Below are 22,201 nucleotides of genomic sequence, written 5' to 3'. Positions count from 1 at the left end.
GCAGGTCCTTGTCATCTGATTACGATGTTTCCAACAGCTCACTAATGCTCGCAAGTTTCGCCAAGCACATGCGGAAGCTTAGGCACATGAAAGCTGCCGTAAGCTCATTCAAACTACATCGCCGCCATGGCATCTTAGCCGAATTCACGAATGATCAAAGGATCTTGGGCAACATGCGTAGATTGCAATACAGCCCACTATTATTGCCAACATCCTATCACAAGATCTTCATATGATACTAGGGGCGAAGATACTGCATCACATGCGCATGTAAGCTTACCAGTCGTGCACCAAAGCCGCGATGTTGTCACCGTTCTAGACGTATGCATCCTGCTCCTGATCAACCAGGTATTCGACAGACCGGATTGCTAGCATAGGGCTCAGGATCCAACCGTTATTCAGAGTTTGATTGCTCAAGCAGTTGAAGACTTTACAGTCCGGTTGTGGTTGTGACAATCGAGCACGAAGTCAGAGTCATTCCATTAAGAATGAGGGGACGGCAGGCCAGGCAAGGTGGAATAAGGAGTATACTGTCTGTGAACTCTTCACTTTCGGAATGGAGCGTCGTCCGTTTTTGACTCGCGAACTGGTGTTGCTCCTACGAGCTCTCACGTTGCAGAATAAACGGCGGACTGAGGATGTGAGCCAAGTGCACCACATGACAGCAAAGTAGGAAAAATACCAAGAACTCTATAGAATGCTTTGTTCCCTACAATGTAGGCAATTCTTATTCACATTCTAGCTTTTGGTATCACAATAGCTACAAGTTATGTACCCTGTAAAGTTGGTCAGCTTGGGGGTCTCATGCTCCGTTTTTTCCGAAATTTGAGAGACAAGTGATTTGATAGGGTGGTCAAGGTACTATCAGAGCAACGCTCGTTGTCGTGTCTATAGGACTACGAGTAACAAAGCAAAGCGTAGCAATGTTCATGATTGGGTGAACCATGTATGCCCTCTTACCATAAACCTTCCTTGTTTGTCAGACTCAAAAGCTTGCGCCCAACACATTGACCGACTAACCCAAACTCATCATGATGCCTGGCCAACTCACCACTTCCAGCAACGAATCTCACACCGCCCCAAATGCTCTGATCCCAGAAGGTATTCGGCTATCGTTCCGAGCCTGGGACAATGCTTCATCGGAAGCTCCGCGGTTCGAAAGAGTGACGACGCTGGACTCCCCCTTATTGCTTCCCCGCCATAACCCCATAACAGAGTCAGCAGGGCAAATGAGCACCCCGCAGGACATCAATAAAGCTGGGTACAGTGGACATCGTGTGTGCATCAACCGCCGCTATTGCTTGCATAGCGGTGTTGTGAGTTGCGGCGAAAGTCCGGCGATGACGAACATTGGCCAGAAAATTTGGGGCAGTGGATCCAACCAGCTGCAAGAGCCGCAACGGGGCGTTACACCGGTGCAAAATCTTCTGCCTAGGGTCTCCGATACGTCATGCCTTTATATGGGTTGATTGTTGATAAGGATGGCGTGGAAGGTATCCGCGTGCGATCACAGTATTGGAAGGAAAGAAGCTCCTTCAACCAACGGCTCGACGCTCACGCCACGGAATATCTTCATACAACAAAACTGCCCAAGGCTTTCACAAAATCACCACAATCATGATCCCCAGTCGCCAGAACTCAGTGAACTCGTCACTCTCGAGGTCCAGCTCAGGTATCATTGTACCGAACATGAACAAGACTATTCGACCTGGAATGGAGCGCGCACCCACCAGCATGGCGCTGAATAAGCCACTCTCTCGACTACGACTTGATGGCCAGGTCGCTATCATCTTTGGCGGAGGTGGAAAGATTGGCATTGAAACTGCAGGGCGTTTGCTTGTTGAGGGTGCGACTGTTGCCATCGTGGACATTGATCAGCCAGCGCTCGAGGGAGCCATCCCAGTACTGAGAGCAGCTCTGCCGACCGGAGTGCCCATTGAGTCACGACTCCTTACTATTGCTGCAGATGCGACAATAGAAGAGGATGTCGAGGCTTGCGTCAAGAAGACGCTACAGAGATTCGACCGCTTGGATATTGCCCTACTGAACGCCGGTGTACGAGACGAGGCAAAGAGCATGTTCGACCAGACTGAGGAGGACTACGATCACGTTATGAATGTCAATGTCAAGTCAGGTAAGCAATTCATGCTGAACTTCGATTCGGCCACTATGCTAATATAAATTACAGCATTCTTCTGTGTCAAGCATGTTGCAGCAGCCATGCGTGTGCTTGGAAATGGTGGTTCTATCATCTTCAGATCCTCCATTGCTGGTCTCCGTGGGTTCCCTGATCAGGCCGTGTACTCAACATCACGCTTTGCTGTCCGTGGTCTTGCACTTTCGGCTGCCGAGGAGTTGGGCCAGTTCAACATCCGTGTCAACACCATCCACACCAGCATCATCGCAACTCCCGGTTATAAGGAAGGTTGGACTCCAGAACACCTGGCAGAAATCAGGGAAGATACCAATCTACCGCGTCTGGGTCAGCCCGACGACGTCGCCAGCGTAGTTGCTTTCTTGGCTAGCGATGACTCGAGGTTTATGACAGGAGGAAGCTTGAAGATTGACGGTGGGTGTGTGAGCTACTAAGAGGTAGTGGGATGGCGAGAATTGTTTTCTATCACGCATTGATGGAGTTCTGGGGCATGCATTGCATAGGTTTCGCATCTGGCAACACTGCAGATTGCTATGAACCATAGATTTAGACGATAGACATGATATGTGCTTGGCGAGTACCCAATCAATCGACGCCCGGGCGGTGTCGTACAACAATCACTCTTCTCAAAACCGCCTGCCTGCCCGCCCCTAATGGTGCCGCAAAGCCTGCTCGATAAGATACTGAACAAGTGATGTCATCGCCCCGCTACCCCACCACCATGAGAAGCAGCTCCCAAGAACAGCAAAGGCTACCTACTGATCAGCTGCTAAGCCTCAGGAAGTCATTCAGCCGCTGCAGCTTCTGCTGCCAAGCCTTTGCAAGGGAAGAGCTCCATGATGCTGTCGTGAATTTCGAACTCAGTCACGGTGCACTTTGTTCGTTACATGTAGACCGCAAGACAGCTTCCATTCCCCTCAAAATACTCATAATCTTCCACTTGTGCCTAATCGGCCATCTCTAGCTGCTGTTAACATGCCTGAAACCCCTTTCATACAAGATTCGCCGATCACCATCCTAAGCAAGATGGGTACCAGTACGAGTTGGAGATCTACAATCCGGGTCTTGACTTCGAGCGGCCGGTACTGACGTTTCAGGCCGACAAGTGGGAAGAGCTGGCATGTGCACGTCTTTCTTCAGAAGCCCAAGGGTACGTGAGGTATCTATAACACTGGACACGTATATTCTTGGCTGGCGGCCGTCAGATATGGACAATGGGTATAACCCATTTTTGCGCTCTGATCGCATTGGTGTCGAGCGCGGACTTACAGATTTTACATTTCACAAGCAATTTAAGGAACGTCATGGCGTTGGGGTTGAGGAAAAGCTGAGAACCGCAACACCGGAGTGGATATGTACAATTTCCCCCGATATGAGCAAGGGATGAGAAGACATCAAGTTCCTGCAAGAGCATTGGGATGGTCCCATCACATTCAAGGGCATTAAAATGGTGGACGATGCAAAGAATGTTATAGCAGTGGGCGTGCAGGGGATTATTGTCAGCAATCATAGCGGGAGGCGACAGGATGGTGGGAATAGCAGTGTCGGAATGCTGCCATACATTAGAGACGCTGTGGGCGACAAGCTCCTCATCTTCTTTGGCAGCGGAGTCGGTAATGGCGCGGATATTGTAAAGGCAATAGCTTTGGGTGCGGACTGTGTGTTGATAGGGAGACCGCATGTGTATGGTCTTGCATTAGGTGGTGAGCAAGGTGTGGCGCACGTTTTGAAGAGCTTGGTGGGTGACCTGAAATTGACACTACATCTGTCCGGAATTCCTAGTGTGGATAGAAAGGACCTCAATTGCAGTGTGCTGGTTCGGTAGGACGACCTATTTAGCACGGTGAAGGGTACTGGTATTCACTAGAGCGTTTGGATCTCTGAGATGAGACGCTAGTTGAAGCATTGGACATTTGATTTCTTCGCCATGGATGGAATTTTCGCTCTTGTTCCATCATCTCCAAAGTCGATACCACCTACCAATCAAGAAAGTAATCAATCCCGTCACTAAACGCTGCAGTCCCAACTGTTGCATGATAACTATTTGGGAACACATTCAGGTCAACATTCCTCAGCACCAAACTATTCGCCAGGTCTGCATACAACCTTTCGGACAAATCGGTCATCCTCATTGGCACGAGTATGCTCTTCCTGAACTCAAACTCCTCATCGGATTCCCTCTTCCTCTGCTTGGGAAATTGTTCAAGTCCGCCATAACTGATTTGGAATGCTGGCTTAGTGTTATTGCTTGCAGAAGTGACATTAGTGAGGAGAGGCGCGAGAAATTCTGTTTGGTTGAAGACATAGTCATCGTTCCAATATAGAGCAGGCGAGGCAGAGAGATATGTGTCGAAAAGATCAGGGCGGACTGTGAGAGCGTATAGTACGAATAAGCCAGCAAAGGAATGACCGTAGAGCGCATCCCGGTTGAAATTCGCTTCTTTGAACACTGTTTTCTGCACCCACGGGCGCAGAGCGGTTTCGATGAAAGTGATGAGTCCATCGGCGTTGGAAGGTACGCCAGGTTGTGTTGGGCGTGGACAGGTGGCGCAGACAGGTGGCTGCATGTCGCTGTAGCGTGATGTGCTGTAAGGCGAGTCCTCGATGCTCTCTGGGTAGCCAATGGATACAACGATCGTGTCGGGTTGGTTGAATTCGACGGGACGTCTACGCCGGATGGCTTCGGTTGCCGAGAGGCCTTGAGCGTTACCATCGAGAACGTACCTTGGTAGATCAATTCGTATTGGCTTTGCATAACAGATCGAGGAACAGTGCGTTTTCTTACATCGTCTCAACAGTAGCACTCTCCAGTGTAGTGGTCCAGTTCAGGGGCCATGCGAGCTGGATCTGATACTCCCAAGTTCCATTGCTGACACTCCAGAAACCAATGTTTGGCAACACAGTGGCCGGAAATTCGGTGAGCAGTGGACTAAAAGTCCATGCGCCAATTGATGCATTCATAACTGAAGCTCAAGTGAAGCTCGCTTTCTGTGGACGTGTCCGAGTTCCAGCTCTTGTTGGGCGGTATCTGTGTGTTTACAATAACAGACCGCTCGTGAGTTATAGAAAAGATTGACTTGGCATGCAAGACGAAGGCGGGGTTTTGCCTCAGCCCCTATTGCACATGCTCCAATAGCACTTACCAAGGATTGTGATCCATGGCTGCTACAAGTAGTTAGCAAATATGTGGCTATCCATATTAAGGTCTGACTCCTCGGTAATAACCAATGCTCTATGCATTGCTGGCCAATGAAACGCTCGCACACGAACAAGTCCGCAAATCAGTGTAAGTTCAGTTGAGCTCATATCGAAGCCTACAGTTCATTAGTGCGAACAGAGTGGCGCGCACTCAACCCATGTAAGTTATAAGATACACAAGTATGAGGCCGCTTAGGCACGAGACATTGCAACATGATTGGTATGCGCATAAGGGCTTTCCATTAGGTACTATAACTATAAACATTAAGTATCGCGTCCATCTTGCCCTAAAACGCTCCACGTGCAGGCAACGGATCATTCTTTGCAGGGCAGGCCTTGTCGTACGTGGTTGCCTCGAAAAATGTCGGTCGTGGATTGTTCTTGTATGCAAGACCAACAAGAGTTTTGCCTGCTCATCATTAGTATCAATCATTGGAACCTGCACACCATACTAACCGGTCTCCTTGTAAGCGGGCCACCCGTATTGCGCCAACCCCTTCTTCGAATCGCGGGCGAATGCGGCAAACGCGCCCTGAACATATTTGATTGTAGCATCCTCTGCAGCAGAGTTGGCAAGACCCGAGTTATCAGCAGCGGTTCCGAAAACAACACTCAGGTCTACTCCGTGATAGGCAGCACTGCCCCTCGGGCTCAGACCTGCACTCGAGTTGTATAGGCGAAGATTATCGAAATCGCCAAAGTAACGGTAGCGCCAGGTGGGAACGCCGTATTGAACCCTGTACTTTGTCGAGAGAGCTACCGGACAAGTAAATCCGCGTTCCGTAAAGAGATCCCATTGAGCGTTGGTGAAATTGAGCTTCGCTGCCCAACCCGAAATTCGATACCATCCATCTTCTTGGTCAGTATTACCGGCCATCAGTGGGAGCTTGGCAAAGTCTCCAGAAGCGGCCAATTGCTGGTAGTCAGCAAAGACTGTAACGTTGTCCACGGTAGGATGAAAAGTTGCTTGCCCAAGTGCCTGTGTAGGGAGCGCAGGTACCCTAGCAGCAGCAGCAAGAAGGGCGGAGGACTCCTTGGATCGTACGCAGGAGAGTACTGTGGCGGCATCATCACTGGGCCCACCACAGCCGACTGTCTGCGAGACGTTATACCACAGAGTCTGAGCATAGTCCGGTGTGTTTGGCAAAAAGCTCAGTGATGTTCCCGACATCGGAATGAGCCCAGCAACGATAGGGTCTCGCTTCCAAGCAAATGACCAGTAATCAACACTTGCTCCTCCAGCACTCTGACCAAAGATGACAATGCGAGATGGGTCGCCACCAAATGCAGAGATGTTGTCACGTATCCATTCGACCGCAGCACGGTGATCCTTGAGCGCGGCATTCGGCTCGACACCAGGAGCGCCTGAGAAGCCAAAGACACCGAGACGATAGCTGTTCTTGTCAATACATATTTACGATGAGGCTTTCAAGAAACTGACTTGGGGGTGACTACGACTACGTCCTGGCTATCAGCTAGATACTGGCCGTTATACAGCGGGCTGTGAGGACCAGGTATCTGAAATCCTACACAAGTGGTGAGCAATATATTTGTTGCATTAGCATAGAAGACTTACGTCCACCGTGAAGAAATACCAACACTGGCTTTTTCGCCTGGGGCTTGCCGGGATTTTTCGTCCAAATGTTGAGCTTCAAGCAATCTTCAGACGTGGGGTTGCTGTTCTGAGCGGCGAAATTCTTCCATACGCGCAGTCCAGAGGGTTGTGTGAAGTTGGGAAATGCGCTCACCGGTGGTTTGTTCGAAGGGCAGTCGCTATTTTCAGATCAAAACTAGTCAAGAGGGTCTCCTCATTGTACATACGCTGACTACTCTTGTTAGCACAATGAAGATGCTGCTATGTTGAGAAGTAATGATCATACCCACTCAGAAGCCTGGAAGACGGAATCTCGAGGCGCCACGTATTTCTTCGGAGCTGCGAACCTCAGCTCGCCGATTGGTGCTTCAGCGTATCTGATGCCTAAGAACTCGGTAACGCTCGTCTTGTTCGATGCTCCGTGTCCGACGATAGTTCCACCAGTACTTGTTCGCACCCGAGTCGACTGTACTGGGCCTGCAGCTACCGAGCTGAGCAAGGTAGCGACAGCAGCGATTGTCAAAATAAGAGGCTGCATTGTCAAATTGAAACAGCAGTGCTGAGCTCGGCCAACCCGTGGAGGCGGGAAGACTGCACTCTTGAAGGGACGGCCCTGAGCCATCTTGGCGTCGACCAATACATCTCCAGAGCATACATGTGGGACCGGCCTATTCAAGCCACTTACCACTTGGCGGTACCTGCGTTGCGGATGCTGGTAGCCATGAGCCCAGGCGTTCTTATTATCGAGTGGGTGCGTTTGCATCGCTACATCGCTAGGTTTAAGTAGTTGATTGACACTGAATTACCATTGTAGTACGCCGTACATCTAGGCAGTATCTCGGGAGTGACTTTGCGCCTTGAAAGCAAATAATAGGAGTGTTTTAGACGACGTGAACACGCACTTCCAAGGTTCATTTCTTGTCAACACGGGTCGGTCATCCTTGATTGGGTAAGCGTGAGTCTGTGCATCGCGGAGGCTTCTCCTAGCTCCCACTGTCGCGGAAGCTTTCGCTTCCTGGCCCGGCGCCCCTCTCCATCTTAACAGCTGCCTGACAGCGCCAGTTCCCGATCATCGAGTCAAGGACTTTGAGGCGATGCTAGATGCTTTTTTTTTTAACCAAACTCGGCTTGAAGCACTGCAGCCAGCGAACAAGCCAGATCCTGATTTAAGGAGCAGAGGTCTCAATTGCACTGATTAACGCTCATGCTGATCGACAAATCTAATGATATCATGCAGCACTTCAATTCGGTGATTTTGCCGATTTGCGCCATGCTACACTTGGGGGCATATTACCAGCCTGCCGCCCACGGCCATGTTCCGGGGAAGCAACAACAGCCAATGGAACGAAGAGGAGCCATCTCGGGTATCGCTACTTATTCGCTGCCCAGCTGTACAGGTCCGAGAGACCGTATTGCAAGCCTCCGCAGCTCCGCTGCGACTCCGGCCAATAATCGATCTACTGTAAACCTCGCCTACGCAGAAGGGTGAAGGATTCCTACATCTCATGCGTGAGCTTATGCCTACCTGATACTTAGAGGACCCTCTCATGCCTCCTTCGGATCGAACATCTACCACACTCCCGGTACCCTACACCTCTGAAGCTGAAATCCATCCCCTAAAAGATGGTGCCTAATGTTGGCGTCGGGACTGAAGGCCCTGTGCAGCGCGGATGGGGTTTGTGGCTCACATCAGTGCTCGCGGTTGTGATTGCAGCTATCTTTGTGGCCGCACGCTTAACGCAGAGACTGATCAAACGAAGCGGCCTGGGAATGGACGACTATATGATCATCGCGGCTCTACTCTCTTCAGGCCTTTTGTCTCTAACAGAGTGTCAAGGTAGGCGTTAACCAAGGGCGAGAGCCATATAGCGGATCTGACAATATCTCCAGCCGTTGTGTATGGCTACGGAAGGCACTGGAACACGCTCAGCCCAGACACTCGCATGACCGCACGCAAGTGGTTCTATGGCGCCCATATCGTGTACAAGGTCGTCCTCATGTTCAACAAGATCTCCATCGCATGCCTCTATTATCGAATTTTTGCCGTCTCTAGTAGCTCGTTTCGGGTTGCCTGCCATGTCATGAACGTCTGGATTATTACGTCAAGTCTCGCATTCATTGTTGCAACAATCTTCCAATGCACGCCTGTATCTGCATTCTGGGACCGGAGCATACCCTTTAAATGTTTCAAGGTGAGCCATACATGTTCATGTACTGCCACTTAACAATGCTTACTTCCACCCCAAGAATGAGCCGTGGTGGATATCGTATGCCAGCACCCAGATCTCGACCGACTTTGCATTACTTCTAATGCCCCTACCCGTTATACGAAAGCTCTCAATGGGCCGTACAGAAAAACTTGGTATCTGCCTGGTTTTCGGTACTGGTGTTTTGTCAGTACGAACGTCCTTTCTTCAAGCATGCAACTAACAGCTCCAAGCGTCACTTTCGCGTCTATCTACCGCGCGACTACAATTGCAGCTTCTGCAAGCGATCCCGATCCTACCTGGGGCCCCGTTCCAGCCACTATCTGGTCTGTCATCGAGGCCAATGCCGGCATCGTTTGCGCTTGCCTGCCAATGCTTCGTAGCCCCTTCGTCCGGCTGTTTGGGCCTGTCTTTGGCCGCTCACGAAAAGACACGTCGAAAGCAGATGGATCTATTCATCTCACATGGCGTAGTGACAAGCCACATGCATCAGCTGCAGTGTCCAGTCGCAGAAAAGGTGCCGACGATACCATCATGGATCCTGAACGCGACAGCGAAGAGGGTATTGTGACCAGCGGACACGGCGCTCCCATCCATAACAGAGAAACTAGAGTCAAGGTGCGCGGTCGCAGTCCAAGCGGCATCTTTGTCCGAAAAGAGTTCAGCGTAGACGACGACATAGCAAAGACGCAAATTGACGGCGACCAGAGTACTGTTGGGAGTGTCAGCGAAGACAGATCCCATGGGAAAGCGCCTTACTCTCACATCTGAGCCTCATATATTTAAGGAGAATTAGGGCGTGGTTTGCAGATGCGATGATATTACGGTTTCGACGACGGATTGCTTTTATAGACACTGATACCAACCAGTGGGAATTGGTTTGATTGCTGCGAGATACCCTTTCTTGATCTTTATTTTTCGGTACTTGTTCCTTCCAAATGGTCCACTTCTATTTCAATACTCGTTTTCAAACTTGCCGCACCCATTTGGTGCCAATCCAAGGCCTCTCGGCTGCCAGCTCAACGCACTTTTTCTTTCGCTCACTCTTGGCAAACATTGGCAGATTGGAGGGTGCTGTATGGAGAGCGTTTACGATGCGAGATCATGAATCCTTTGCCAGCCTCCTCAAGGCAATGCCGACAACCGACAGAGTGTGGCCAACCTCAGTTACACGTGTCGCGCCACAGCATATGGCGGTGACGAGAGAATCTGCAGGCGTAATCAGGGTAACGAAGCTTGTCTGGAGATGTAGCACCAAGCTCACGAATTGCAGTGCTCTGAAAAAGCCTGCAGGTGATGATCAGCTCCGACCCCGCACCTGCGCTTCTTGGGTGAAATCTGCGCCACACTTGCTCGACGTAGCCATTGATCAGGCCTGGAACAGCTCCTCAGACGTCATGCGCACAGGTTCAACAGTTACTGCCTTAACTTTTTGAAGAGCCATCTCTGTCTCTTGTACCTGACTTTTCAAACTCCAATTCTTCCTCACCAATTGCGCTCGAAATTCTTCTCTCATCTAACACGGTCGCGCTTAGCTGCAAAGCTTTAGCTACCCCGCCCCACAATGAGCTCAAAAGCAACCACCGAAAGAATCGAAGGCGATGCGCAGGCGCCAACCAAAGCACAGATCCTAGACAAAGTTTTCTCGCTTGCAACGCAGTTTGGCACCTGTGTTGAAGCTTTCAACCTCATCCATCCGTCAAAGGAGAGCGATCATGCGCAGAAAGTTGCGCTAGCCAAGCTGGGTGTGCAACAGGGCAGACTGCTTATCTTTGGCGATGCGGTTGGCATCTCAGCCCCACCTGCAACTATCGCCAGGCACATGATCCCAAGCCATCCTGGACTCACGAACCCCGACCCACATCTTCCAGTCAACTTTGGCGTCAGGGATTCTCGTCTAGAAGACGATCCGACCTACGAGAAAGTCAGGAAAGCACTGAGCGAAATTGCCGGCCGACCAGGCCATCTATCGCGAGATGATTTGATGGAAAAGTATGGCCTGAAGAGCCCCAAGAGATTCAACATGCTTGAGCACCCAGCGTTGGACACAAATCGGATGGAGGCCTTTCGTGAAAAGTATGGACTGCTTCAAGATCTCGTCCGACAGAGTGGCGCGAGGGCCAACATCAAACGAAACATGAGCATGACGACCACGCACTGGACTGTGAAAGATACTACGAGATTCGACGAATTCGTCAGAGCAGTTCGTATCGAGGTAGATGGGCTGATCAACCTTTTCGGCGTGAATGAGCAGGTCGACCGAGGCATGAAGAGTGATATTCGTTCCATGGCATGGCACCCGGAGCTATCAGGGCCTGTTGTGCAACAAGATTGGGAGAAACTACGCCTCATCCGCGAGGCTTGCGAGATCGACTACCCACAGTACCTTGAAGTCGCTGACACAGCACTTCAATACATCAATGATGAGTTGAAAGAGACTTCCCTGGCCAATCGCCGCGCTTCTCTGGGCATACCTGCAGGCGGTGCAGCTGGAGCGCGACGGAAGTCAGATTATGAGATACGAGCCCATCCTGAGGTAACGCAGACCCAAAAGAAGGGCTCGGTTGGCGCAGAAGAAAAGACAGCTATTCAGCTCGCTGCCGAGAACGTTTTGAATCCGCCAAAGCCAGTAAGGCGCCCAAGCAACAGCAAAAAGAACAGTTACAATAGCCAGAAGGAAAAGCGACCCGGTTGGCTCAGCGCTTTCAAGTTCAAGTCCTGGTCAAAGAGCCACAAGCACGAGAAGGAACGATCGAACAGCCTTCCTGAAGATCCCGCACGCTCCCTCTCGGTTCCCGAGAACGAGGTTCTCGATATATCCGCCGAGGACGATGGTTTCCATGGCCTAGAACCGGTACGCTCTAAGAGTGTTGGAGAGATCCCAAGTGGCCCGGCACTGGACCTGGATTCAAGGATGCAAGAGCTATCTATCGACCATAAAGAGAGCGAACAGCAACAAGGTCCGGCCATTTCAGTTGACAGCCCGAACAGGGCCACGTTCGACCAGAACGATCTTGAGCAAATCAAGACAGTCAGCAGTGACGGTATGCAAGATTACGTTGTACCGGCCACTACAGCAAACAGCTATATCGACCGCCATGACATGTATCAGGGAATGGGACGTATTGAGACGAAGGACATCAGGAACATAGCGCACGAGCCAAGAGGTGGCTTCGAGTGATTGAGGATTTTATGATAATCTGCGCGGATACCAAGTCGTTCTATCCTTGTGCTTCCAGCTGGCCATAGCATCTGACAGCTTGTTCTCATAATCGTAATTAGACTCGCCACGCTGGTACCTTCGCTGGCCGCATTCCCTTGACTGACGAGCTCGCATTCGAATTCCGCTGGGGTGCACCAATCGACATAGCTGACATGTGACTATGCCCATTGCATTGCAGTAGCAGAAATTGTACAGCCTGGAGGCCCGCCCATGTCATTGCGACATGACCGCCCGTGAGCACCTTATCGACGCCGACCGCTGCGTGCTCTAGCACAGCAAGGGAAGGACAAGTTTTACACCTGCTCTGCTTGCGTCTCGAGTGGCTGTCCCAAAGCTAGCAGCCCGTTGATCTGCTGCCTCGAAGCAAGGTTGTATCGATGGGTTTCTTCATTGAGTTACTCAAATCGCACACCACCCGAGAAGGAAGTTGCGACGCAACATTACAATTTTTCTTTGCACTTTCATCGAGACATGTTAGTGTCCATCTTGGGGGGTGTTCCCGTTCATGTGCTGTGACCCGCTGTTCGAGCAACATACTATCGGACCCGTGATAAGTACCTACCTCACAAAAACAAGTGCCGAGCTTCAAACCCTGTCTTGATGCAGATGCCAGCCTCTAACGAGCAGGTCTAGTGCGATGACCAACCTCGAAGGTCTGGAAGTTGATGCAGATGTTGATAAGGTCGAGGCTGCTCCTTCCTCTCCGAGCCTTTGGTGGGGTCGGCATCGCACGCGCGCGCCATCCCAACTCGAATCGCCTCTCCCAACCCCTCACCACCAGCCTCACTTGGAACAACGCACACTGGGCAGGTCTAGCAGCACCTCTTGGTCCGCAATCGTCGATGTCAAGCAACACATTCCCTGGGCCTGGCTCCGTCACATACACAGTAAGAAGTGGACCGTCCGAATTGCCGCGCGCTCTATGCGGCCGCCAATCGGTAGGTCCAGCCCGGCCCTGGTAACCGACGACATGGCACGTCCAACAGGATACGAGAAGGACCGAAATTATCACGTTTCGTGCTCCGTTTGTCAGATTGAAGGCTAATATCTGCACCATATTGAATCCCCGTTACTCCTGAAGGAAGGTGACTGGCCGCTTCTCCAGAAATCCTGCAATTCCCTCCTGGCAATCAAGGAACGAGAAACTGGTGCACATCAGCGACATTAGCGATTGGATCGTATCAACGGGCACGTACGAACTGAAATACGAGCTTCGCTCGATCTCCAACCCCGCATTCAGAGTGGTGGTCTCGGCTTGTTCCCGTCAGTTGCTAGCTTTTCGCAAGGAGCTTTGGAGATGGGCCTACCTGCTTTGATTGCAGATTTGGCGAGTCGGAGAGCTGGTGCTGAACGCGCTGCAATGATCTGAGCAACACTAAGAGCCTCTTGGAGAACGTCTTTGTCCATTGGCACTACCTTGACGACGCCATGCCTCTCCATTTCCATTGCTGTAACGGGCAGCCCGGTCAGTATCAGTTCCATGGCCTGTCGAGTCAGTATAGTGCCCAGAAAGTAGATGCAAAGTCAGAATCTCCCGGTGTCGAGATACGGCCCGAACGGTACATTACCTTTTGCTTTCCAACGGTTTTCGTCAACCGCTGCGTGCCACCCATGCCGGGGATGGTGCCTAAACTGATTTCTGGAAATCCGAACCTGGCATCTGATGAGGCAAAAATCATGTCGCACTATAGGACATGCGTCTTGGTCAACGATTGCTCAGCAACATCCGGTATGAGGACACTCCTTACCAGTAATGCTAGTTCAAACCCGCCTCCGAACTGCGACCATCAGCCACGATCCATACAAGCCAGAAAATACTACACTCACAGCAAATCCTCTCACTGCTGCGATGATGGGCGTGCGAAAGCTATCGAGAGCGTCGTTTAGATCCTTCAACCACCCACGCTGGAACGCCTCGGCTGTAGAGATTTTGGCCAGCTCGCCTAGATCTGCTCCAGCTGCATAGGATCAGCGTGGGCACGTTATCAAAGCGCTGCAGCTGGCATACCACAGAAAGGCCCCTGTCCACATCCTGTGAGAACGACAGCGCGTATTGCTCTGTCTTTGTCCAATTGGAGCAACACCTCGATGAGTTCATTTATCAGATCCTGCGACAATGCGTTGCGCTTCTTCGGACGGTTTAGCTCCAATTGGGCAATACCACCTTGTTTGCTTGTTATGATGAGGCCAGATTGTGTCATTCTGTCTGTACCAGTGGGTTTGCGTGGTGTTGAATGGGATCAATATTTCACAGGCTGGAGAAAGGCTGATATTGTCTATTTATCCTTGCTGATCTCGTACCCCACTGCATCGCAGGAAGAATCATACCATATTGTACACGCCTGAAGCTTCCCGGATCCTGTACGGTCGTCTTACCGGAAGGGAAACTTTTCCGTCAGACGTAATACTACTGTTTCAGCAACCAAATTCTGAGCTAGTGTCCGAACGGGTGGGTGCCCACAAATTGTCTCGACAGTGTTCACATGTGCTTGCTTGCGATCGACTTGAGATCAGTGATGTCGTTGAGGTTAAGTTGGTGTTATATGCAGACTACCGAAGTGGGTATTGCATTTGACGTTGCAGTAGGTTGCAGCAAGATCATCCGTCTTGACTCGAATCAGAAGGCCGTTATGTCCGAAACTTCGTGGTGTGCCGCCGAATACCATGCAGAAATGCCGTGCCGAGCATCTGTGCATCTACAACTGCTTAATTGGCAGTACTCCGAGCTGCTATGTACCGGCACAAGTAGGGTAGAACGGTCCAGTTTAGCATGGGTATATATGACATAGCGCGGAACGACTCTATTGAGTAAACTACATCTGGTTTGTTACCAACCTTACCGAATTTCAGTTCCAGGCACATGTCATTCTCGTAGTTCTAAGTCACCACCTCGGCATGCCCCGATGCATCCACATCACCAACATGTACCACGAGACGAATGAGTTCAACGTTGACACTTGATATGGCTGACTTGACCTATGAGCTTATAACCAATTGTTGAGGAAATCCGAGACGTACGGGGCGATACAACTTGGTTCTGGACCAGTCACCTCAAGACGACCAACAATCGCTCAGGTTTCCACTCCAGGCTCAGATGTATAGGCACCCATTCATATATGCCTCAGGCACCATCACATCGTTGTATGAGCTGGTAACAGTATATAGGTACGTTGCCTTGGTCTATCGGCTAACAGGCGTTGTACCTATTCCTATTTCGGGTAGTAATTGACGCTGGTAGAGGATACATGGCGTATCGAAATCTCGTATGTAAAGTATGACAAAGCTCAGCTTGCTCCAACTAATCGTTGTAGCGGGTCATCCCTGTAGGGTGACTCCACCTAGACGATGCTATGTATCACAATAAGGCGTTGAAATATTCAATTTATATCCCAGCAAAAGCAATGATGCCAACATGCAAGAAATTCGGCGATCATATGCGCGACACGAAGAGGGAGTTTGCGTTGATCATTAGCGGCGACTACGTCAAGGCCGCGATATACATGGAAGTTCACGTATAAATAAGAGAGTAGTCCAAGGTGTAGAGATATTCATTCAGGGTCTGACTCTCTCTTACCATCTCCTACAGATACTCGACCATGACATCATTCAAGCTTCTTGATGGCCTATCAGGTCTCCACCTTCAAGATCAGATCACTCTTTCCAACTTCGGACAGGGACCGCGTCAACCCGTTCGTCATTCAACAGTTCATGAGGCATTTGAAAGTACAGTCGATACAAATCCCGACTCAGTTGCAGCCGTCTTCAATCAAACGTCTCTCACCTACCGAGAATTGGACGCGGCAGCAAATCAGTTCGCCAATCATCTCCTTGCATCAGGTCTGCAACGAAATGAGAGAGTATGCCTTGTTGTGCAACGATCGCTGGAGATGCTGATTGGCATCTTGGCAATCTTGAAAGCAGGCTGTCAATATGTACCAATTGATGGAGGCGTCGCATCGGACAAGCAGCTAGCTCACATCTTCAACGACACGGCAACACGACAGGTACTGTGTCTGCCAAAATTCCATGACCGAGTCAAGGAGTTTGCGAGGGCGGAAACTAGCATCACGTTGCTGAGTCGAGATCATCTTCTGCACGCATCAGAGCGAAGGCCGCTTGTCGAGTGTAGCGGAGCTATGGGATGTTACGCTATATACACATCTGGTGAGTCTCACTGTCCGCGTTGGTTTGCGAGACTCGAAGTTGACATGCTCCGCAGGAAGTACAGGGATCCCGAAGGGTGTCGATGTCTCACATGCAAATGTTACTAATGCTTTGTTGCTGGAGCCTGCCAACCTGGGAATTCGCAATGGATCAAAAGTCGGGTCAGTACTGAGCATCGCTTTTGACATGGGTGCATGGGAGATTTTGGCTTGTCTCATGAATGGCGGAACTCTGTATATGAGAGGATCACGCTGGGAAGCTACTCTCAAAGAGGTAGGTTGTTCAACATGTTCTTTCTTGACTCTACGACTGACGAGACCCCAGATTGATACATTGATCTCGACACCTTCTATTCTATCGAAATATCGAAGGGCGGACTACTTGAACATCAAGACTGTCGTCACCGGCGGCGAGCCTTGCCCTCAAAGGTATGATTGTACTCTGGCTACTAGGACCATGACTCGCGCTGATGTACCGAAGTCTTGCAGACGAATGGGCAGAGGGGACCACATTTTACAACATCTGTGGTCCAACTGAGATTACGATCCTCAATTCTGCGCACCGACACACGCCTGGTGCAGCTCTCTCGATTGGACGGCTCTTGCCAAACACGACGTGCTACGTTCTCGACGAAGATGAGAATCCAGTATTGCCAGGTGTCAAAGGCTCTGCGTGGGTCGGCGGAGCGGGTGTGACGAAAGGCTACATCAACCTGCCTGCATTGACATCTGAACGGTACAAATTCGACAAATTTAGAAACGATGGGTGAGTCTCTACACCCTGGCTGGTTTCTTTGCTAATCGTCCCCAAGTTCTGTTATGTTCAACACGAATGACATTGTGCGCTGGAGAGATGACGGGTCTCTGGAGACATTTGGTCGAGGTGATGATCAGGTCAAGATCAAGGCAAGTCAGTAGCTCGCTCAAACTGGGCAGACTCTAACATGTACTAGGGTTTCCGCGTAGAGCTTGATGGTGTATCGGCTACCATCGAGAGTTTTGATGGAATCGCAAGAGCTGCCGCTTTGAAAATTGATAACAGCCTGCACGCATTCTATGCGGCTACAAAGTCCATCGTTGAGGCGGACCTCGTGGAATCAGTCAAGCTCGTGCTACCTTACTACTCCGTACCCACGACTTGGCACTTTGTTGGAGCAATACCACTCACGGCCAATGGTAAAGTCGATAGAACCACACTTCGCACGCTTGCTGCGGAACGCTGTGCGAGGGCTGACTCTGTCATGGTCACGACATCAACCGTAACACAAGTCGACACGGCTACGCCTTCGGAAGAGGTCGTTCACACCGAGCTTCAAGAGCATATGCTGAATCTGGAGAAGAAGCCAGGAGTCATTGAGACGGAAGTCTCAACGCCATCTTCTGACTCGTCGAAGAGCATCGTCGATGTAGAGAAAGGCCCTGTTGTCATCGAAAGTGGTCTTGACACACCTGATGTGCCTGACACGCTGCCCCCGAAGCACGGCTTCCATGGTCAACGATGGCTTCGCCATCGAGCCTTCATCCTATACCGCCGTTTCCTTTCGATTGTCGTCCTTGCCAACTTGGCTGTTGCCGGGTTCATCCTTCATCGCAAGATCGGATATGGCGAGCGCGTACTTTCGCATCTTGCCACAGCCGCTGCCTCCAACCTCTGCGTAGCGGTACTTATGCGTTCGGAGCCGGTGGTTAACCTGCTCTTCACGGTATTCTGCTCAGTGCCAACTTGGTTCCCACTCGCAGTACGCCGACACTGCGCAAGAATCTTCCACATTGGAGGGATCCACAGTGGATGCGCGATTGCTGCGACTATCTTCTTTTCGATTTTCACCATAACAGCTACCGTGGAGGTGAGCACAGGGCTGCCGTCACAAGGTGTCTCCACAGCAGTACTCGTTTTGTCGTATCTGGCTATGGTGCTCCTAGTCGCCATTGGATGCATGTCACACCCGACCATACGCATGAAGTACCACAACATCTGGGAGATGAGTCACCGCTTTGGTGGTTGGACTGCGCTTATCCTTCTCTGGGCGCAAACAGTCCTAGCCACAAAGGACCTCAAGGATGTTAGTGTTGCACCATCAACGGCATATCTCAACTCGCCCTCATTGTGGCTCCTGGGTATCGCTACAGCGGCTATCATTTTCCCTTGGTTGCATCTCCGCAAGGTTCCTGTACGCTCTGAAGTGTTATCCAACCATGCAGTAAGACTTTGGTTCGACTATACGACTCCGGTTGTTGGCACGGCTGTGCGCCTTGCCGAACGGCCCTTGATCGATTGGCACGGGTTTGCGACCATTACCAACCCGAAGACGCTCAAGAACCCCAACGCGACTGGCTTTTCGTTGATTGTCAGCCGTGCAGGCGACTTTACCGGGCGCACTATAGAGCGGGCACCAACGCACATCTGGGTGCGTGGGATTCCAGCATGCGGCGTCCTCCGAATTGCGACGCTGTTCAAGTCGGTGGTGCTTGTGGCTACCGGGTCAGGCATCGGACCTTGCCTGGCGGTGATCTTGGCTAAGAAGGTCCCTGCTCGTATTCTCTGGACGGCACCGAATCCAGAGCAGACGTTTGGGAAGGAGATTGTTGACAGCGTGTTGGATACAGATCCCAATGCGGTCATCCACAACACGAGGACCATGGGCAAGCCGGATATGAGTCTAATGGCGTACAGACTGTGGAAGGAGAGTGGAGCTGAAGCAGTGTGCATAATCAGCAACAAGAAGTTCACGACGAAGGTGGTGTACGACTTGGAGGCGAGGGGAATCCCGGCGTACGGGGCGGTCTTCGACTCGTGAGGGGTGGGGGTGGGGGGTGAGGGGTGAGGGGTGAGAGGCGAAGAGGGAGGCAAGTGGGCTTTAGAGGCAAGGTTAGAAATTGGGACAGGAGGCCGGCGTTCAGGTAGTCTTGGGCAATAAAGCAGTATATTCCAGCTTCCAAGTCTGGTGCCATGGGTGCCAATCGTGTGACTGGTGTTCGTATCAGCTTCTAGGTGGTCTTGCGCGATAGAGCAGCAGACTGCAGCGTCCAAGTCTCTGGTGCCGTGCATGGCGATTGTGTCGATTGTGTGGATCTGTCGACGCGTTGTCGTGGTGGGCGGGACGCGTTCGCGGAGTGACGCCACTGCCGGGGGGCGTCTCCACATGGCACACGATCAGCCGCGGCGGAAACTGTCCTCAACTCGCGTGCCGCTGCCGCCGCCGCCTCATCCACCACACACTGTCGCAACATGATCCAGGCATTTTTACAGCGCCTGGCCCGCTTGCTGGACCGGCCACTCTTCCCGTGGAGGAAGCTTGTGGTTGGCTTCTCGCTCGCGGAATTCGCGCTCGAGAACTGGCTGCTGTTCCGCCAGTACCGCGTTCTGCAGCGCACCACGGTCCCCAAGGCACTCGACAAGGAGATTGACCGCGAGACATTTGACAAATCCCAGGTTCGGCGCTCTGCCGCGCACGACCAAGAGCAACTGCTGACAAGCCCAGGCATACGGCCGCGCAAAGGCCAAGTTCAGCTTCGCGTCGGCTCTCTTCAACCAGGCCAAGCACCTCGCAACCATCTACTTCAACGTCTACCCGATCCTCTGGAGCGTCGCCGGCTCGCTCATCGTCCGCTATGCCCCCGCCAGCCTCTCTGGCGAGATTCCGCGATCGCTGCTGTTCATGTACCTCATGACCTGGGCTGAGACGCTCATCGGCCTGCCCTTCTCGTACTACCACCACTTTGTGCTCGAGGAGAAGTACGGCTTCAACAAGATGACCATCAACACGTGGGTCACAGACATGGTCAAGGGCCAGGCTCTCGGGCTTGCGTTCGGCATCCCCATTGGCAGCGCCTTCCTGGCCATTATCCGCAAGACGGGCCAGAATTTCTTCTACTACCTCTGGGTCTTCATGCTGGCTGTGCAGATCCTTGGCATGACCATCTACCCGATCCTCATTGTGCCGCTCTTCAACAAGCTCGAGCCTCTCCAGCCCGGCAAGCTCAAGGACTCGGTCGAAGCGCTCGCGTCGAAGCTCGACTTCCCGCTCTCGGAGCTGCAGGTTATTGACGGCAGCAAGCGCAGCGCCCACAGCAACGCCTACTTCACCGGCCTGCCGTGGATTGGCAAGAAGAAGATTGTCATCTTCGACACGCTGCTCGAGAAGAGCTCGGACAAGGAGGTCGAGGCTGTTCTGGGCCACGAGCTGGGCCACTGGAAGATGAACCACACATCCAGGCTGCTGTTCATCGCGCAGGCCCACCTGTTCTACACGTTCGCCTTGTTCTCCGTCTTCATCGACAACCGCTCGCTCTTCACCGACTTTGGATTCCACAGGGAGCAGCCAAACATTATTGGATTTATTCTGTTCAACGAGATCTTGTCGCCTACGGACGCGCTCTTTAAGCTGGGCATGAACTTTTGGACCCGCAAGATGGAGTATGAAGCTGGTACGTGTGGCCCTGTGCCGACCCCCAAGGCAGCCCGCTAACTCTGGTAGATGCATTTGCCGTCGACCTCGGATACCGCACGGAGCTCGGTGCTTCCCTCCTGAAGCTGCAGATCCAGAATCTGTCGTCAATGGACGCTGATTGGTTCTACTCGTCTTTCCACCACTCGCACCCTATCCTGACCGAACGGCTGCGCGCAATGAACTGGTCGAGCAACGAGAAGCTGACGGAGAAGGCCAAGGACGAGGACAAGGCGGTCAAGGCGTCGGACCGAGAGTTGTAGGAGTAGGACATGAAGGGTGGATTGGAGGGCGAAGTATGCGCTCCCCAGTGGTTCTCAATAGAGCAGTAGACATATGCAAAACCCAAACGCCGCGCTCGTGGTATCATGTTCGGGCTCGAAGCTCACGCAGCGTCCTTGCGCTTCTTCTCAAGCTCCTTCTTCCTCTGCGCATCTCGCTCCTTCTTCGCCTTCTTCCTTGCGTCCTTGTCCAGCTTCGCGTCGCCGCCTTTCCTCTTCTCGCCTGTGGCCTCGACCTCGACGGCAAGCTCGGGGGGCGCGGCGCCCTCCTGGACGACGTTGGTGCGGTCGCCGAGGTCGCCGCTCTCAAACTCGCCCTGCTCGCGCTCATAGGCGTCCTTGTCCTGCCACTCGATCTCGACGGGGGCGGGGTCGGCGTCGGCATCCGCGAAGGTGGTCTTGATGCCCTTGCCCTTCTTGGCCTTCCACGCCTTGTCCCGCGCGGCGCCCTCGTCTTCCTCGGGCTCGGGGGTGGGTTCGGGCTCGAGGACCTCACCGCGCAGTCCCGCTGCGATGCGGCGCAGGTTGTGCATGACGACGCCGCCAGTGGGCCCGCCGTGCGAGGAGAAGGTGACGCCGGTGGGTGTGATCAGGGCGTCGGGGTGCAGGTGCGGGTGTGCCTCGGAGTTGGCCATGTAGGTCTGCAGCATGGCGGCGGCGGCGGCGATGCTGATGGGCTTGCTCGAGACGAGGCGGTGCGGCGGGGGCGCGTCGGGGACCATGTTGGAAGAGATGCAAGGCGTGGTGCACGCTGCCAGCCGGCGAGGGTGTGGGTGTGCGAGTGCGACAGTACTTTTCGCGCACGGGCTAGCGCGGATTTTCTGTTCTGTCGGCGAGCAGGCGGAGGTCTGGCGGTCTCTGGCGCGCACACGACGCAGACCGCAGACCGCAGACCGCAGACCGACCGCAGACCACGCACCACCAGGGCGAGC

General features: G+C 52.3%; 10 protein-coding genes across 10 annotated transcripts; 5 read left to right on the top strand and 5 right to left on the bottom strand.

Annotated features, from left to right (window-relative positions):
- The first annotated feature begins 1,451 nt into the window (after positions 1 to 1,451).
- On the top strand, positions 1,452 to 2,665 carry C7974DRAFT_84692 (uncharacterized protein). Its single transcript, XM_046147370.1, has 2 exons — positions 1,452 to 2,134; positions 2,189 to 2,665. The coding sequence occupies exons 1-2, from the start codon at positions 1,618 to 1,620 to the stop codon at positions 2,587 to 2,589; spliced, it is 918 nt and encodes a 305-aa protein (XP_045991609.1). The 5' UTR covers positions 1,452 to 1,617; the 3' UTR covers positions 2,590 to 2,665.
- Positions 2,666 to 4,066: 1,401 nt separating this feature from the next.
- C7974DRAFT_406259 (siderophore esterase-like protein IroE-like protein) lies at positions 4,067 to 5,226 on the bottom strand. The gene is made up of 2 exons (XM_046143128.1): positions 4,941 to 5,226; positions 4,067 to 4,879 (listed from the first exon to the last, which is right to left on the bottom strand). The coding sequence occupies exons 1-2, from the start codon at positions 5,114 to 5,116 to the stop codon at positions 4,132 to 4,134; spliced, it is 924 nt and encodes a 307-aa protein (XP_045991608.1). The 5' UTR covers positions 5,117 to 5,226; the 3' UTR covers positions 4,067 to 4,131.
- Positions 5,227 to 5,577: 351 nt separating this feature from the next.
- C7974DRAFT_406255 (cholinesterase precursor) lies at positions 5,578 to 7,830 on the bottom strand. The gene is made up of 6 exons (XM_046143127.1): positions 7,234 to 7,830; positions 7,175 to 7,179; positions 6,930 to 7,126; positions 6,795 to 6,879; positions 5,810 to 6,747; positions 5,578 to 5,762 (listed from the first exon to the last, which is right to left on the bottom strand). The coding sequence occupies exons 1-6, from the start codon at positions 7,708 to 7,710 to the stop codon at positions 5,641 to 5,643; spliced, it is 1,824 nt and encodes a 607-aa protein (XP_045991607.1). The 5' UTR covers positions 7,711 to 7,830; the 3' UTR covers positions 5,578 to 5,640.
- Positions 7,831 to 8,146: 316 nt separating this feature from the next.
- On the top strand, positions 8,147 to 10,009 carry C7974DRAFT_84641 (uncharacterized protein). Its single transcript, XM_046147369.1, has 4 exons — positions 8,147 to 8,784; positions 8,838 to 9,139; positions 9,195 to 9,340; positions 9,388 to 10,009. The coding sequence occupies exons 1-4, from the start codon at positions 8,571 to 8,573 to the stop codon at positions 9,923 to 9,925; spliced, it is 1,200 nt and encodes a 399-aa protein (XP_045991606.1). The 5' UTR covers positions 8,147 to 8,570; the 3' UTR covers positions 9,926 to 10,009.
- A 313-nt stretch (positions 10,010 to 10,322) lies between these two features.
- On the top strand, positions 10,323 to 12,545 carry C7974DRAFT_84624 (prion-inhibition and propagation-domain-containing protein). The gene has a single exon (XM_046147368.1). It carries the CDS (start codon positions 10,719 to 10,721, stop codon positions 12,333 to 12,335), a length of 1,617 nt encoding a protein of 538 aa, XP_045991605.1. The 5' UTR covers positions 10,323 to 10,718; the 3' UTR covers positions 12,336 to 12,545.
- Positions 12,546 to 12,717: 172 nt separating this feature from the next.
- On the bottom strand, positions 12,718 to 13,619 carry C7974DRAFT_84583 (uncharacterized protein). Its single transcript, XM_046147366.1, has 2 exons — positions 12,940 to 13,619; positions 12,718 to 12,835 (listed from the first exon to the last, which is right to left on the bottom strand). Exon 1 carries the CDS (start codon positions 13,432 to 13,434, stop codon positions 12,994 to 12,996), a length of 441 nt encoding a protein of 146 aa, XP_045991604.1. The 5' UTR covers positions 13,435 to 13,619; the 3' UTR covers positions 12,718 to 12,835; positions 12,940 to 12,993.
- On the bottom strand, positions 13,435 to 14,719 carry C7974DRAFT_84613 (enoyl-CoA hydratase). The gene is made up of 7 exons (XM_046147367.1): positions 14,386 to 14,719; positions 14,205 to 14,335; positions 14,126 to 14,155; positions 13,946 to 14,062; positions 13,685 to 13,862; positions 13,574 to 13,631; positions 13,435 to 13,522 (listed from the first exon to the last, which is right to left on the bottom strand). Exons 1-7 carry the CDS (start codon positions 14,576 to 14,578, stop codon positions 13,447 to 13,449), a joined length of 783 nt encoding a protein of 260 aa, XP_045991603.1. The 5' UTR covers positions 14,579 to 14,719; the 3' UTR covers positions 13,435 to 13,446.
- Positions 14,720 to 15,934: 1,215 nt separating this feature from the next.
- On the top strand, positions 15,935 to 19,431 carry C7974DRAFT_467034 (nonribosomal peptide synthetase 12). The gene is made up of 6 exons (XM_046146350.1): positions 15,935 to 16,541; positions 16,597 to 16,814; positions 16,866 to 16,969; positions 17,022 to 17,306; positions 17,353 to 17,446; positions 17,494 to 19,431. The coding sequence occupies exons 1-6, from the start codon at positions 15,974 to 15,976 to the stop codon at positions 19,336 to 19,338; spliced, it is 3,114 nt and encodes a 1,037-aa protein (XP_045991602.1). The 5' UTR covers positions 15,935 to 15,973; the 3' UTR covers positions 19,339 to 19,431.
- A 123-nt stretch (positions 19,432 to 19,554) lies between these two features.
- C7974DRAFT_84512 (CaaX prenyl protease-like protein) lies at positions 19,555 to 21,303 on the top strand. The gene is made up of 3 exons (XM_046147365.1): positions 19,555 to 19,973; positions 20,023 to 20,968; positions 21,019 to 21,303. The coding sequence occupies exons 1-3, from the start codon at positions 19,770 to 19,772 to the stop codon at positions 21,249 to 21,251; spliced, it is 1,383 nt and encodes a 460-aa protein (XP_045991601.1). The 5' UTR covers positions 19,555 to 19,769; the 3' UTR covers positions 21,252 to 21,303.
- A 70-nt stretch (positions 21,304 to 21,373) lies between these two features.
- On the bottom strand, positions 21,374 to 21,991 carry C7974DRAFT_323188 (uncharacterized protein; the record flags this gene model as incomplete). The annotated part of the gene is made up of 1 exon (XM_046138884.1): positions 21,374 to 21,991. The coding sequence occupies one exon, from the start codon at positions 21,989 to 21,991 to the stop codon at positions 21,374 to 21,376; it is 618 nt and encodes a 205-aa protein (XP_045991600.1).
- Positions 21,992 to 22,201: the final 210 nt, after the last annotated feature.

Source organism: Boeremia exigua (assembly GCF_020726555.1).
Source record: "Boeremia exigua strain MPI-SDFR-AT-0100 chromosome Unknown C7974scaffold_15, whole genome shotgun sequence".
In the NCBI taxonomy this organism is placed as follows: Eukaryota; Fungi; Ascomycota; class Dothideomycetes; order Pleosporales; family Didymellaceae; genus Boeremia; species Boeremia exigua.
This window is presented reverse-complemented; position numbering and strand designations above follow the sequence as displayed.